At 46.5% G+C, this 16,713-nt stretch overlaps 1 protein-coding gene across 1 annotated transcript in view; it reads right to left on the minus strand.

The window, feature by feature from the left end:
* Window positions 1-10,729: 10,729 nt before the first annotated feature.
* Window positions 10,730-16,713, minus strand: part of BRCA1 (BRCA1 DNA repair associated) — a gene marked incomplete at both ends in the record, with an annotated part of 79,426 nt that continues 73,442 nt past the window's right edge. The window contains 4 exons of the mRNA XM_080714076.1: window positions 10,730-10,875; window positions 13,364-13,424; window positions 13,980-14,053; window positions 16,040-16,094. Coding sequence (XP_080570202.1) covers window positions 10,730-10,875; window positions 13,364-13,424; window positions 13,980-14,053; window positions 16,040-16,094 — 336 coding nt within the window. The remainder of the gene's footprint in view (window positions 10,876-13,363; window positions 13,425-13,979; window positions 14,054-16,039; window positions 16,095-16,713) is intronic.

Here is a 16,713-nt window from a genome sequence, read left to right on the forward strand (position 1 = left end):
CCCTGGGTTGAATCTCCAGTACCACAAAAAAGAAAAAAGTAAAATAAAATAGGGTTGAGGGGTGAAGCTCAGAGGTTAGAGTGCCCTGGTTTAAGCCCAAAACCCACCCCTCAGCTTTACAAAGTTGTACTTCCCCGACTTTCTCCACCTGCTAACTTCCACTCCAGCTGACTCCATGCTCCCTCTGTTCCAGACGCAGGGTCCGGGTGGTATAAGAAGGGCATTTCTATTTGGGGCCTAATGAATGGGGACTCCTGGGATGGTCAATTCCAGATGTGTCCAAAACTCACGAAGTGACCTTTGACAAAGCTCTGGACCTCTTTTATCATCTGTGAAGTAGAGTTGGTGCTCTTTACCTCAGTGAGTAGAGAGAAGTAACGACTGTGTGAATGCTTTGAACACGCAGAGACTATCGTGAACATCTTGATTACTTCCTCAGTGATGGCAGCAGTGATATTTTTCTCTGTCTGCCATAGGTGCCCAGCCGGGAGGAGGCCTCGCTGCCGTGTAGGGGAAGCGGTGTTCTGTCAGATAGAGTATGCACAGAAATAATGTATTGACTAAGAAAAGTATCAATGAAGCAAAGCTTCTGAAGTATTCTTGTTTTTTTGGGGTTGGGGACAGGTACTGGGGATTGAATTTAGAGGCATTCTACCTCCAAACTACACCTCTAGCCCTATTTATTTATTTATTCATATTTATTTAGTGGTGCTGGGGATGGAACCCAGGGGCATTCTACCTTCAAGCTATACCCCCAACCCTATTTTTTATTCTTTAACGTGAGACAAGGTCTCACTGAGTTGCAAAGGGCCACACTAAGTAGCTGAGGCTGTCCACAAACCTCCATCCTCCTGTCTCAGCCTCCCAAATGCTGGGATTACAAGTGTTGCCACCATGCCTGGCTTATTTTTATTTTGAAACAGTTTTCTTACGTTGATGAGAGAATCATTACTTGCTGCGGCTGTTGTTGAATGTGCAATTCTCCTGTCTCAGCCTCCCAAGTACTGGGATTATGTGCCACTCGGCTTCCTTCTGGGGTATTCTAAACCAGGAAAGATTCAGGCCTAGAAAACCTGGGGAAGGCTTTTTGGAGGTGGGGGACTGAGCAGGGCAAGATTTGGACCAGCAGAGATGAGAGATCAGGACTCGCCCAGTAGAAAATACGGTAAAGATTCTGGAGTGGTGGCACACAACTATAAATCTCAGTTATTGGGAGGCTGAGACACAAGAATCACAAGTTCAAGGACAGCCTCCGCAATTCAGTGAGGCCCTCCACAACCTAGTGAGACCTTGTTTCAAAATAAAAGAATATAGCCCGGTGTGGTGGTACACGTTTGCAATCTCCACGCTTGGGAGGCTGAGACAGGAGGATCGCGCAGGTTCGAAGCCAGCCTCAGCTACTTAGTGAGGCTCTCGGCAACTTAGTGAGACCCTGTTTCCAAATAAAATAGAAAATAGGTCTGGGAGTATAGCCAGGAGATAGAAAGCCTCTGGGTTCCACCCCTAGTACCACCACACACACACAAAAAAAAAAAAACACACACACACATACACACACACACACAAAAAAAAAACCCAAAATAAACAAAATAAAAGAATATAATAGTGCTGGAGGTGCAGCTCAGAGGTAGAATCCTCCTGGGTTCCATTCTCAGTACCACAAAAAAAACATACATATATAATAAAAAAAATAGGTGACGCACACTTGTAATCCCAGCATTTGGGAGGCTGAAACAGGAGAATTGCGCAGGTTCAAAGCCAGCTTCAGCTACTTAGTGAGGCCCTTTCCAACTCAGTGAGACCTTGTTTCAAAATAAAGAATAAAAAGGCAGGCATGGTGGTACATGCTTGTAATCCTAGCATTTGGGAGGCTGAGACCAGAGGACCTCGATTCGCAGACAGCCTCGGCTACTTAGTGAGACCCTCTGCAATTTAGTGACACCCTGTTTCAAAATAAAGAATAAAAAAAAAAAAATAGGGCTGGGGGTGTAGCTCAGAGGTCAAATGCCCCTGGGTTCCATCCCCAGATCCGCCAGAAAAAAAAAAAAAAAAGTACTGGAGGTATAGTTTAGAAGTAGAATGTCCCTAAGCCAATTCTGTGTGTGTGTGTGTGTGTGTGTGTGTGTGTGTGTGTGTGTGGTAATGGGGATGGAATCCAGGGGCATTCTACCCCCAAGCCACACTCCCAGCCCTATTTTTTATTCTTTTTTTTTTTTTTTTCAGTACTGGAAATGGAACCCAGGGGCATTCTACCTTTGAGCTGCACCCCAGCCCTATTTTTTTATTCTACGTTTTTATTTTGAAACAGGATCTCACTGAGTTGCAGAGGGCCTCACTAAGTAGCTGAGGCTGGTCGCAAACCGCGATCGTCCTGTCTCAGCCTCCAGAATGCTAGGATTACAAGCGTGTGCCACCATGCGCCACTTCCCTGGGTTCAATTCTAACAACACACACATACACACAAAGAACAATACAGTCAGAGCACTATCCATGGGTCCCTATGCATGGTGGCCAGGGTGCCTGAAAGGGAGTACCAGGTGAAACACAGAGAGGTTGGGTTTCAGATGGAAGATCTTGGAAGACTGAGTACGGAGGTGGGATAGAGAAATATACCTTACAGGACTTGCTAGCAAGCATGGTGGCACATGTATGGCTTGTAATCCCAGTATTATGGAAGGCTGAGACAGGAGGATGGCAGATTCGCGGCCAGCCTCAGGTACGCAGTGAGGTCCTCCGATATTTAGTGACACCCTGCTTCAAAGTAAAAAATAAAACAAATAGCCAAATGTAATGACACATGCTTATAATTCCAGTACATTTTTTGGGGGGGCATACTGGGGATGGAACCCAGGGGCATTCTACCTCTGAGCTACACCCCAGCTAATTTTTATTCTATGATGTTATTTATTTATTTATTTTTGTGATACTGAGGGTGGAATCCAGGAGCTTTTCTACCTCTGGGCTATACTCCCAGACCTATTTTATATTTTATTTGGAAACAGGGTCTCACTAAGTTGCTGAGAGTCTCAGTAAGTAGTTGAGGCTGTTGGCAAACCGTGATCCTCCTGTCTCAGCCTCTCGAATGCTGGGATTACAAGTGTGTGCCACCACACCCGGACTCTGATTTTATTTTTTATTTTGAAACAGGGTCTCACTAATGACTTAGGCTGGTCTCAAACCTGTGATACTCTTGTCTCAGCCTCCCAAGTCCTGGGATTATAAGTGTGCACCAACAGGCCTGGCTGTGCTGGCCATCAAATTCCCAAAACTCTCTGAACCAGAAGGTCTTCTGCGGCTTTCTTGCCTTACCCATCACATAGCAAGCAACTGGAAAGCCAGAAATGGATCTTTTTACTCTCTTTCCACAACACACACACTCACACACTGGCTACCATAAAACCAGGCATTGTCTCCCTCCATCATTGCATTTATTGTTTATTCAGCGCCTCTGCTTCTCAGCACAACACACTGAAAACAGCATGGACTTTTTCTTTTTGGTGCTGAGGATTAAATCTAGGGGCATTCTACCTCCGAGCTATACCCCCGCCCATTTTATTTGTTTATTTATTTAGTGCTACTGGGGATGCAACACAGGAGGCTTCTACCTTCAAATTACACTCCCTATTTTATTTTTTACTTTGAAACAAGGTCTCACTAAATTGCCGAGGGCCTAAGTAACTGAGGCTGGCTGTGAACCTGTGATCCTCCTGTCTCAGCTTCCCAAAGTGTACTGGTATTGGGAAGAGGGTTTAAAATGTATTAATGTGTCAATACTGGGAAAGATGCCCAATCTTGAAATATGTCTTCTTTACTAAGAAAGCCAGGGTTAGCTAACATGTCCTTGCATTCCTAAGAACAATTTAACACATTTTGGGGGAGAAGACGAAAGGTAAAAGCTTGTGTCTGGAGACAGAGATGCCTCCCTCTCAGGCCATAAATCTGGGCCTGTGTTTGGAGACAGAGATGTCTCCCCCTTTAGGCCATAAATTCGGCTGGAGAGATAACAGAAGCAGAGCCGGGGTTGGAGATAAGGGGTAACATGATCTCCAAAATCAGAGGGACCTGCTGGACTTAGACAGGATAAAAACTCAGTAAACAGGAGTTCGTTGGCATTTTCATTCGAATTGCCCCCCTGTGCCCCGCTCTGGCACAGGGCTATAACTATCTCTATATTTCTATCTTTTTAATAAACTTCTTTAAATCTTCAGCAGCTGTCCAAGCGATGAATACTTATTCTTAGCTTAGGACAAGAATCCACGGTTTTTCTGTTTGTCTGTCTGTGTGATAGTGGGGGGGGGGGTGGATTACTTTTCCACACACACACCACGCACCTTTCCCCCCAACCTATCCCCTGCAACACAAAGTACTGGGATTGCAAGTGTGCATCACCACACCCAGCTTCGTATTTTAAAACAGGGTTTCACTAGACTGTGGAAGGCCTCATTAAGTAGCTGAGGCTGGAATGCTGGAATTACAAGCCTGTGACGACAGGCCTGGCTACTGCCTTATCCTTTATTCTTTTATTTTTTGTGGGTCTGGGGATGGTACCCAGGGGCATTTGACCTCCGAGCTACATCCCCTGCCCTATTTTTTATTCTTTATTTTGAAACAGGGTCTTACTAAGTTGCAGAGGGCCTCACTAAGTAGCTGAGGCTGTCCGCAAACCGCAAACCCCGATCCTGCAGTCTCAGCCTCCCGAATGCTGGGATTACAAGCCTGTGCCACCGCTCCTGGCTTCTTTTATTCTTTAGTTTGAAACAAGGTCTCACTAAATTGTCGAGAGCCAAGCCGGGTGTGGTGACGCATGCTTGTAATCCCAGCATTCAGGAGGCTGAGACGGGAGGAGTGCGCAGGTTCAAAGCCAGCCTCAGCTACTTAGTGAGGACCTTTGCAATTCAGTGAGACCCTGTTTCAAAATAAAGAATAAAAAATAGGGCTGGGGGTGTTGCTTGGAGGTAGAATGTCCCCGAGTTCCATCCCCAGTACCGCAAAAAAAAAATAAATAAATAAATAAAATAAATAAAATAAATAAATAAATTGTGGAGAGCCTATGTACTGAGGCTGGCCACGAGAACCATGATCTTCCTGTCTCAGTCTCCCAAGTACTGGGATTACAGTTGCCCGCTTCCTTTCCTTTTAATGTAGTCATTTCCTGTCGGCCTCCTTTTGCAGCAGGCTGTGGGGTAGTCTGCATTTTCCCTCCTCACTGGCTCCCTGGGCCCCTTAGCTCTGTTGTTGCTGATCTCACAGGGTTGGGCTTTCCGTGCCTTGCACATCACCAGTCAATAAAGATAAATTACAAAATCATTTGTTTTATTTGTTCTTGTTACCTTGAGGGCTGTCTGAAATTGCCTGGCTTTTGAAAACCACATTTGCATATCTCTATGCTGGAGTCAAAGGCTGCAGCTGTGGTTTCATTGCAATTTAAATATTAATAAAACCTCCTAAACCTCTAGCTGTTTTCTGCCTTTCTTTTTTTTTTTTTTTTTTCTTCTTTTTTAAAGCAGTCTGGCCCTTCTGCTCCTAGGTTGCTAATATAATTTAATCTTTGTCCTTTGCTTTGTATTTGCTTAAAGGGCCCTTTTGGAGCTAACTGAAGCCAGCTGCTGCAACCCTGTAGATAAGAACTACTTACCAGTCCCCAGATTTCATTCTTCACCGGCAAAGATTCACCTCTCCTGGAGACAAAAGGGGACCACAGGTAACATTTTATACCAAGGGGCAGCTCCTTATTAGCAGCCCTTGCCTCTCAACTTGAGCCTGCTGCAGAATCACAGGTTGCTGGGCTCCACTCCCAGCTTCTCGTAGGGAAGGACTGGGCGAGGCTGGGAACCTGCATACCTAGAGTTCCCAGGTGATACTGTGACTCCTACTTGGAGGTCACTGTCAGGGACCCAAGCTCTCAGCTGCATGTCCTATCATCTTAGATCCTGGAACCTGGGTCTTCAAAGTCCATGCTGCCCAGGCACGGTAATGCCTCTCTAGATCTCAAACCCTTCCAGTCCTGCAAATCATTACTCAGAGTCTCCTAGTCAGCCAGGATCAGCTCCTTCAACACCTTCCAATCCCTGCTCTCAGCAGGAGCTGGCTGTCTGCAGTTCTCCTTTATTTTCTATTTGCCCAGATTCATTTCTTTAATTTTCCTCTTGTTATGAGCAGATTTACAGGCTGTTTGTGGGGAAAAAAAGCATCCTTGAAGTCACTTAGAGGCCTCCAGCTCAGCTGTTTTACAGCCATCCCTAAGTGGGCCGCATCTTCTCTGGGGGGGGGCAGGCCCCGGGCCCCAGGTTTGTGTGGGCAGCTCTGCGGGCCCCTCATCCTGCCCTTTTCTCAGTGCAGCCCGCTGCTAGGCCTGTCCTTATCTGCTGCTCACAGCCTTCACAGGACACCTTCTGGGCAGCTTGGCTCCTTCCGCTCTGACCGCCCCAACACCGATTCCTTTTTCTCTTGCATGCTTTTGAGCTGATACCTTGTTGATGGCTTTGGTTGCAGTTTTTGGGAGGGAGATAATCTGCTGGAGCCCTTCTCCAGCCCCTCCCCGCGCCTGCGTGCGGATCCTCCGCTGCTGCCTTCCTCTGCAGCTTCTTTGCAGTTCATTTTGTGAAATGAGATAAAAAGCGGCACAGGAACTAGTTCCCGAGTGCTTCTGTGCCCCGCGAGGGCCAGAGCTCGCGGGCCGGCACAGCGGGAGGACATCTTCAAGTCAGAGGGCAAGGGAACAAGTAGTTTCACCATCATCAGATAGGGCCCCTAAACTGGGCCAGGCATAGCGAGGACGGCGCCAGAAGCTGACATCCGGGAAAGGTTATGCAGAGCTTGAATCAGATGGGGTGTCCATTTGTTGGAAGACCTGGAGAGACAATTACGGAAGACTTTTAAGATATCTTAGTCAAATCTGCTTTCTCCCAGGATTCTTGAAAAGGCAGCATGCCCCGATGGAAGTTGCTTATTGTGTGTGGTGTGTGTGGTACTGGGGATGGAACCCAGGGGCATTCTACCTCCATGCTACACCTCCAGCCCTATCTTTTATTCTTTATTTTAAAACAGGGCCTCACTAAGTAGCTGAGGCTGGCTGCGAAGCTGTGATCCTCCTTCTCAGCCTCCCAAGTACTGGGATTACAAGCGTGCGTCACCATGCCCTGCTTGAAGTTGCTTTTTCTATTGACCCATCAGTGATGGTGGCAGCAGGCTGAGGCCTGGCTCACCCTGAAAACTAAGTGAGCCCGCACTGGTCCCTGGAAATGAGACACTGTGGGACAGACGACTGGTCCAATAGCACATCTGCCTGCTCCTTACCTGCCTTTACTGCTAACACTGAGATCTATCAACTCCCCAGCAGGAAGGCAAGGACCTGGCCCTGGTTCGGGGGGGGGGGGGGTAGGGGTGGGGAGTCCTGCTGGTGGTTGTTCCAGGTGAGGCTGAACTGAAAGCTCTGATGACTGAAAAATACAGCCAGAACGAGGTATAGTGCCACACACCTGTGATTCCAGTACTCCTTCCTGTCCCAGCCTCCCAAGAACTGGGATTTTACAGACATGTGCTACCATATCCTGCTGAATACTCACTTCACAGGCTGTGCTGAAGACTGAGATAAAATGTGTTAATGGCAGTTAGCTCCATTTTTCTTATCCTCTTCCCTCACCCCCCACAAATACAGCAGTACTGAATTCTGTGATGACTTCATTCTCTTCACCTCAATAGTATTCCAATCTCTGAACAGTCTAAGGACTAGGAAATGATGTGCAAAGTGTTTGTGGATTAAGCATGTTGAGCAGGAGTGGTAGCCAGAATCCTAAAGATATCCTCCCTCCGTTGCTGTTCCAGGGTTATTTTTGCAATGCTGGGGATTGAACCCAGGGGTACTCTATTGTTGAGCTATATCTACATAGCTTTTTTGTGTGTGCGTGGGTCTGGGGATGGAACCCAGGGGCATTTGACCTCCGAGCTATACCTCCTGCTTGCTCGCTTTCTTTCTTTTCTTTTTTTGGTGGTACTGAAGATGGAACCCAGGGGCATTCTACCTCCAAGCTATACCCTCCAGCCCTAGTTTGGGTCTCATTGAGTTGCAAAGTGCCTCACTAAGTAGTAGCTGCGGCTCACTGCGAACCATGATCCTCCTGTCTCAGCCTCTCAATTGCTGGGATTAAAAGCATGTGTCACCATATCCAGTTTACATAGCTTTGTATTTTTGAGACAAGGCCTCCTGCCTCAGCCTTCTGAGATGCTGGGATTACAGGAGTGTGTTCTCATGCCCAGCTTCTCCTAGTTATTTAATCTAACACTAACATAGATACTGCTAATGAAGGGACTTTGCAGCTATAATGAAAATGATGGACCTTAAGACAGTGAGTTCGCCCTGGATTATCCAGTGGGTGCAATCTCATCGCCTGGGCCCTTAAAAGCAGAGAATTGTCTCTAGCAGGAGTTAGATATGGTAGTCAGAGGGGCAGTGTGAGGAAAACTTGATCAGCCATGGTTGGTTTTGAAGATAGAGGCACAAGGTCAGGATCCTAGGATGTGGGGGCCCTAGAGGCTGAGAATGATTCCTGGCTAACAGGCAAGGAAACAAGGATCCCACTCCGGCAACCACAAGGAACATCCAGTCAACGTGACCTTGGAAGCAGAATCAGCTTCTGAGTTTCTATAAAGAAACGCAGCCCTGCCAACACCTTAGCCTTGGATTGAACCCAGGGCCTCCCACATGCTATGCCTATACTCTACCTCTGAGCTGCACCCCTAGCCTTCTGACCTACAGAAACGTAAAATAATAAACAGATGTTAGTGTAAGCTATTACATTTGTTCCAATAGCAAGAGAAGATACAAAAGGCTAGGTGAGCCGGTACATGCTGAGACAGGAGGATTGCAGATTCAAGGACAGCCTCAGCAGGTAGTGAGAATCTCATCAACCTAGCAAGACTGTTTCAAAGTAAAAATAAAATAGAGTTGGTGAGGTGGTGCACATTTGTAATCCTAGTACTTGAAAGGCTGAGATTGGAGGATTGCAGGTTCTGAAAGGTCTGAGCCCCTGCCCCGCAGGGGGAGGGGCTGGAAGCCGCCTCCCTACCTCGCGAGAGTTCCGTGTTTCCCACAGGTGGGGGGACGACTCCACTACTAAAAAGGGGGATCCCCCGTCCAGAGAGAGAGAGAGAGAGAGAGAGAGAGAGAGAGAGAGAGAGAAAGATAGATAGATGCGCGCTCTCTCGCTTGTCTGCTCCCGCGGGAGCGGGAGTGGGGACCAATAAAGGCTTATTGGCATCCATCCATATCTGACGGCTCCGCATATCCGTGTGCACCGAGGAACATGCCCTGCGTATTTAATCTATCAGGTTCATGGTCAGCCTTGGCATCTTGGTGAGACCCTGTTTCAAAATTAATGAAATAACGCTGGGGGTGTAGCTTGAAGGTAGAATGTCCCTGGGTTCCATCCCCAGGTCCACACACACACACACAAAAAAACAGGACTGGTGCCGGGCGCACGCTTGTAATCCCAGCATTTGGGAGGCTGAGACCTGGAGGATCGCGGTTCGCCGACAGCCTCAGCTTCTTAGTGAGGCCCTCTGCAACTCAGTGAGACATGGTTTCAAAATAAAAGAATAAAAAATAGGGCAGGGGCTGTAGCTCGGAGGTTGAATGTTCCTGGGTTCCATCCCCAGACCCGGAAAAAAAGAAAAAAAGAAAAAAAAAAAAAAAAAAAGGACTGGGGAGGTAACTTGAAGGTATAAATGTCCCTGGGTTTAATCTTTATTAACACACACACACACACACACACACACACCTTTAGCTGTCTCAATAAACCTAGGAGGTAGGTGCTATTCTTACCCCCATTTTGAGGACTAAGAAAATCTGCAGGTTTAAGTCTCAAGAACAATCATTCTCGGTGGAAGTGTTTGCAACCAAGTTTATTTGCAGTGTTAACAATACAACATTTACAAAGCATATTTTGTACAATCAAGTCCGCACTGCCCTTGCACACTGGGTGGCTAGGGAAGACCCAGTCCTTTCAACAGCTATAAACAGTCCTGGATAATGAGTTTATGAAAAACACTTTCACTTCCTTCAGCAAGCAAAATTATTTATGAAGCTGTATGGTTCAGCAATAGGGAGCAAAGAGAAAAAAATTACCTCACAGAAAGCAACAGCTCCTTTCCTGGTGGGATCCGTCATTTTACAGACATGAAATATTCATATCAGAGATCTTATATTTTAAGGAATAGGTTATATACCAGAACTGTAACAGTGAACATTTATTACTAGTGTGGAATTAGAAGGCTCTCTCTGGACACTGGTTCTTGAAAACATTGTCTCAGAGCACATTCTTTAGAAACCCAGCAACTGCAGTTCAGAAATTTGGAGACTTCTTCTAATTAACCCTTAAATTTCATATACATACCCCTTACCTGCCTCTGCTTTTCCTCTCAGATGTTCCACTACAGTATTTGAGACGTGCCCAAGGACTGTTGTGGTTTTAAGTCCTATCAGATCTAAAGCACTATTCTTCCACTGGAGAGCCTAACTCTTGGTCTTTATGAATATTTGTGCTCATGGCAGATGTCAAGGGAGATCCGAAGCAGGAAATGTTTAAGGAGCGCTCACATAGACAGTTCTTTTCAGGCTAATGTCCACAAAACATTTCGTAACCAGGACTGTGGAAGGACTCAGAGTGAGAGATGCTTTTTGGCCCTAACATGGAAATGCCATTTCTTAATCCCTCTTTGGGGTCTTTTGGGTCTAGACATGTGGCTGGCTGCCATCGGCAGCGGCTGGGGGGATCTGTGCTATCAGGTAGGCATCCAGCTCCTGGCACTGGTGGAGGGCTACGCTGTCCAACACCCACTCTCGGGTCACCACAGGTGCGTCACAGATCTGCCCAATTGCTGGGGACAGAACACAGGCAGATTACTGTCAATTCATTCATCCAGAACAGATTTTAATCAGTCTCCCCCAGGGACCTCATTGTATGAGTTGCAGGGTTAATCAGGTAGGAACTTGATTGCTGCTCTTAAGCAAAGCTTTAGGATGTAGGATCTTACTCAGAAGCTGAGGAGGAGCTGGTGAAAGCCCAGCCTCTGGCAATGGTATTAACATAGACATCAACTTGTTAAAGGAAAAGCCTCTAGAAAGAGCAAAACAGCACTTCAATTTAATGATGTGGAAAATATCTTAAGTGCTGGGTGTGGTCCTGCATACTTGTAATCCCAGTACTTGGGAGGCTTAGACGAGAGGATTGTGGTTTGCAGACAGCCTCAGCTACTTAGTGAGGCCCTCTATAACCTAGTGAGACCCTGTTTCAAAATAAAGAATAAAACATAGGGTAGAATGCCGCTGGGTTCAATCCCCAGTACTGGGAAAAAAAAAAAAAAAAAAAAAAAAAGAATAAAAAATCAGGTTGGGGATGTAGCTTGGAGGTAGGACACACCTGGGTTCTATTCCTGGTACCACACACACAAAAACAAACAAACAAGACTCCTCCCCCCAAACCCTAATCTTCCATGCAAAATGTTCACATTACTTTTTTTTTTTTTTGGTAGTACTAGGGATTGAAGCCAGAGTCATTCTACCTTTGAGCTATACCCCCAGCCCAATTTTCTATTTCTTATTTGGAAACTGGGTCACACTAGGTTGCTGATAGCCTCTCGAAGTTGCTGAGGCTGGCTTTGAACCTACAATCTTCCTGTTTCAGCCTCCCAAGTACTGGGATTACAAGCATGTGCTACTACACCCAGCTCCCTATTTTTCTTATTTTGAAACAGGGTCTAGGTTGCAGAGGGCCTTGTTAAATTGCTGAGGTTGGCTGCTGAATCAGTTATCCTCCTGTCTCAGCCTCCTAAGTACTGGGATTACTAGCATGCAGCACCACGCCTGACTCTTAGCCCAATTTTTATTTTTTGTTTTGAAAAAGGGTCTCAATAGGCGGCTGAGAGTCTCACTATTCGCTAAGGCTGTCCTTACACCTGCTATCTTCCTATATCAGCTTCCCAAGTAATGGGATTAGAGGCATGTGCCACCATGCCTGGCTGCTTTATATTTTGTTTTGAAACAGGGTTTCAGCGGGGCATGGTGGCACATATTTGTAATCCCAGCATTTGGGAAGCTGAGACAGGAGGATCGCGGTTCGTGGACAGCTTCAGCTATTTAGTGAGGCCCTCCGCAACTTAGTGAGACCCTGTTTCAAAATAAAGAATAAAAAATAGGGGAGGGGTGTAGCTCGGAGATCAAATGCCCCTGGGTTCCATCCCCAGAGTCCCCCCACCAAAAAAAAAGTTTCACTGAGTTGCTGAGTCTTGCTAAGTTGCTGAGGCTGTCCTTCAAAGTACTGGGATTACAGTTGAGTGCCACCATGCCTGGCTTTTATTTTTTATTTTGAAACAGGGTCTTGCTAAGTAACTATGGGTTGGACTTGAACCTGTGATCCTCCTACGTCAGCCTCCCAAGTACTGGGATTACAGGTGTGTACCTGCAATCCACACACATTACAGGTATGAATTATCACAACCGGCTCACATGCATTAGGGTTTTTTTTTTTGTATTGGGGATGGAACCCGGGGGCATTTTAAAATCTGAGCTATACCCCCAGCTGTATTATTTTATTCTTTATTTTAAAACAAGTTCTAAGTTGCAGAGGGGCTCATTAAAAGGTCGAGGTTGCCAGGTGTGGTGGCGAACGCTTGTAATCCCTGCGCTTGGGAGGCTGAGACAGGAGGATCGCACAGGTTTGAAGCCAGCCTTAGCTTCTTAGTGAGGCTCTCAGCAACTTAGTGAGACCCTGTTTCCAAATAAAATATAAAATAGGTCTGGGAGTATAGCCTGGAGGTAGAAAGCCTCTGGGTTCCACTCCCAGTACCACCACCACCACACACACACACACACACACACACACACACACACACACACACAAGGCTGAGGTTGTTTATGAACCTGTGATCCTCCTGTCTCAGTCTCACAAGTATTGGGATTACAAGCATGTGCCACCACACCCAGCTAATGTATTAGTTTTATAATTAAAAAAAAAAAAAAAAAAAAACTGGGTATGGTGGCGCAAGTTTGTAATCCCAGCATTCAGGAGGCTGAAACCAGAGGATCGCGGTTTGCGGACAGCCTCAGCTACTTAGTGAGGCCCTCCACAATTTAGGGAGACCCTGTTTCAAAATAAAGAATAAAAATAGGTCAGGGGCTGTGGCTCGGAGTTCAAATGTTTCTGGGTTCCGTCCTGGGACCCCCCCCAAAAAGTTAAAAAGGCATTTTAGCTATTTTTTCCCCCCAATAGATGTTTAAAATGTGCTGAGCCCCATGCTACTCAAGCCCCAGTGGTGAACCAAGCCTATCCAGCAGAATCCCACGATACTGGTGCTGCAGATGTCTTACCACGGAAGCCGTCATCCTCTGTCCAGGCGTCTGGCTGCACGACCACGACTGGACGAGCGCCCTGAAGAAAGGAGAGTACTGAGGATGTTAGAGCAGGACTTCTGTACTAGTCACTTCTCTATTTCTGAAGCCCTTACACTGAGGGAAGCCACAGAAAGGAGGGGAAAGGACACACGGCAAAACGTGCTAGAGGAAGCTGGGCGTGGTGGAGCACGCTTGTAATCCCAGCATTTGGGAGGCTGAGACAGAAGGATTGTGGTTCGTGGACAGCCTCAGCTACTTAGTGAGGCCCTCTGCAACTCGGTGAGACCCTGTATCAAAATAAAGAATAAAAAATAGGGCAGGGCTGGGGGTGGAGCTCAGAGGTAGAATGCCCCTGGGTTAAAAAGAAAGAAAGAATGAAAGTAAGAGTAGAAATCTCCCTTCAGTGTAATAAATACTCATAGTTTCCAAGTTCTTACTCAGGCCTCACAGAAGGAAATCTCTGGAATAGGTATAAGGTCAGAGGAGACTCCTGAGATTACATTACAGGGTTTATGGGAACTGCTAGGTGCCAGCCTTGCGCACTGCAGTGAAGAAGACCATGCCCTTGTCTGACAGGGCTTGGAACACTTACCGTGTCCAGGGTGAGTGATGAAAGCTCCTTCACCACAGCCGCGCCACACAGCCGCACCATCCACTCCAGCTGATCTAAACAGACAGAGTGATCACCACGGCCATCCGCATGCACATCCTGGGTCCTGTCCCACAGACGCCTCTGGAGCAAGGCTTACAGCGAGGCTTATCAGTGGGAGGGCCCTTGTCACTTCTCCAAAGGACAAAAAGGCTATAAAGGATTCCAAGTCAATTTGCCACCAGTTTGCTGCCACCTACTCTGGTTCTCAGTCTCCATCAGGCCACTTGGTAGATAAGGTTTCATAACCTTTCAAATAAAATGTTTTGAAAGAAAAAAAAAATAAAACCACGATCTTATTCCCACTAATATGTTAAACTGCTGGGTAAGACAGTGTGATAAAACACCCACCTTCTTTGCCTCCCTTCTCCCTCCCTGCATCCTAATTCTGTGTTGGTAATTGATAATCAGGGCCACTGAGAGTACCATACTCGGTGGTAATTACTGTAAATGTCAAGAGACAGGAAGATAACTCATCTAGTGGGAGAAAACAATCCAAGCCATCTAGGCAGGGACTTGGCTGTCATTGCACACACTGGGCTGGAATCAGCACACAGGGAACAGAACTCTGAAGACTGCAGAGATGTTCTACTTGCACCTGGGGAGGAAGCACAACTGACCCATGGTGTCTTTTGGGCATCCCTGGACTTGCTCTTCATGGTACCCATGGATGAGCTCTTTCCTAATGGGCCCTTTCTGGTTATCACTGAGCTGCTCCTGCCTGTCTGACTGAACCATTAGTTCACTAATGTCCAAAATGATACCTGCTAGAGACCCTGGTTTTCACTCTACCAAAGTACAAAACCATGGAGATAGGCCTGAGTGGCATTTGGAAATTTCAAAAATCCGATCAATAAACAACAAAGATAGAAGCAAAATTAAACTGGCTGCCACTTATCTGTGACTAGATGCAAAAGCCTCCTGCTAAAACCTTGGTCCTGGAGGCAGAAGTGGGGTGCGGGAGGCAAAGGTAAGCAGCCTTTGCTTTGAAAGGAACCACATCTATAAACACACAAGGGCCTCGGCGCCGCACAACTGCAGAGCCCCACAGCAGTCCTACCCACAACAGCACACTGAATGTCATATTTAATTAGAAAATATTCATCATGAGCCTTCTTTTGCTCTGGGCCTGTGCGTGGCCCCAGACCCACAGGGCTTATGCAGCTGCTATGCTTCCTTCTCCGACGAAAGGAAGATGGTTTAGGAAGAGCAGAGCTCTTTCTTGTATCTTCTCCCGAATTTATTATCTCCACTCCTTTCTTTTTTCTTCTGTGGGTCTGGGGATGGAACCCAGGGGCATTTGACCTCCGAGCTACACCCCTACTCTATTTTTTTTTTTTTATTCTTTATTTTGAATCTGGGTCTCACTGAGTTGCGGAGGGCCTCACTGAGTAGCTGAGGCTGTCTGTGAACTGTGATCCTCCGGTCTCAGCCTCCCGAATGCTGGGGTGACAAGCGTGCACCGCCACGCCCGGCTGTCTCCACTCCTTTCCTAGTCCAAATGGGCAATAGCAGCAGCTCTACCCCATCTGATAGAACAGGGTCCTATACCCTAAATCTTTTTTTTTTTTGGGTGGTACTGGGGGTGGAACCCAGAGGCTTTCTATCTCCGGGTTACATTCCTAGAACTATTTAATACTTTATTTGGAAACAGGGTCTCACTAAGTTGCCGAGAGCCTCACTCAGTAGCTGAGGCTGGCTTTGAACCTGCGCGATCCTCCTGTCTCAGCTTCTCAAGTGCTGGGATTACAAGCGTGTGCCACCACGCCCGGCTTCACCCTAAATCTTCACTGCCCTCATGCTCTTGAGAAGGGACACAAAGCCTCGCTTTTCCCCATAAGATGACATTTAGTTGCTATCTTATTCAGAGAGTGGTAGAGAAATAGAATAACCTCCAGAATATTTCAACTATCTGAGGAACTCCCATAAGGTGATCTTGCCTGTAACACCTGCTATATAAGAGAGGCTGGTGCTGGAACTCAGTAGTTCTTCCAGGCTCTTACCTGTTGGCATGTTGGTAAAGGGCCCATAGCAGCAGATTTCTAGGCCACTGAAGATCTGGAAGAAAAGGAAGAGAAAGAGGGATGGGGGATGAAGAGAATATAGTTATAACTGAAATGGGCTTTATGAAAAACAGAGACTCACAAAACGGAACTTTAATTTCTTTTTGTGGCACTGGAATTGAACCCCGCATGCTAGGCAAGTGCTGTACAATTGAGATATATCCTCACCCTTAAAAAAAAAATTTTTTTTTTTCCTTTTGTGGTGCTAGGGGATTGAACTCAGGGTCATTCTACCCCAGCCCTATTTTTATATTGCTTTGAACAGGGTCTCATTAAGTTACTGACAGTCTTACTAATTTGAGGCTGGCTTTGAACCTGTGCCATGCCTGGCTCACCATGCCTGGCTCTCTTTTTAAATTTTGAGACAGGATCTTGATAAATTGCTCAGCTGGCCTTGACCCTGTGATAACACAGTATCAGCCTCCAGAGTAGCTTGGGATTATGGGCATGTACCTATTGATGCCATCCTAGAACTTTTTTTTTCTTTTTAGTATTAGGAATGGAACCCAGGGGCGTTCTACCTCTGAGTTACACCTCCAGCCCTATTTTTTATTCTTTATTTTGAAACAGGATCTCAACTAAGTTGTGGAGGACCTCACTAAGTAGCTGAGGCT

Source organism: Muscardinus avellanarius, assembly GCF_963383645.1.
Source record: "Muscardinus avellanarius genome assembly, chromosome: 16".
In the NCBI taxonomy this organism is placed as follows: Eukaryota; Metazoa; Chordata; class Mammalia; order Rodentia; family Gliridae; genus Muscardinus; species Muscardinus avellanarius.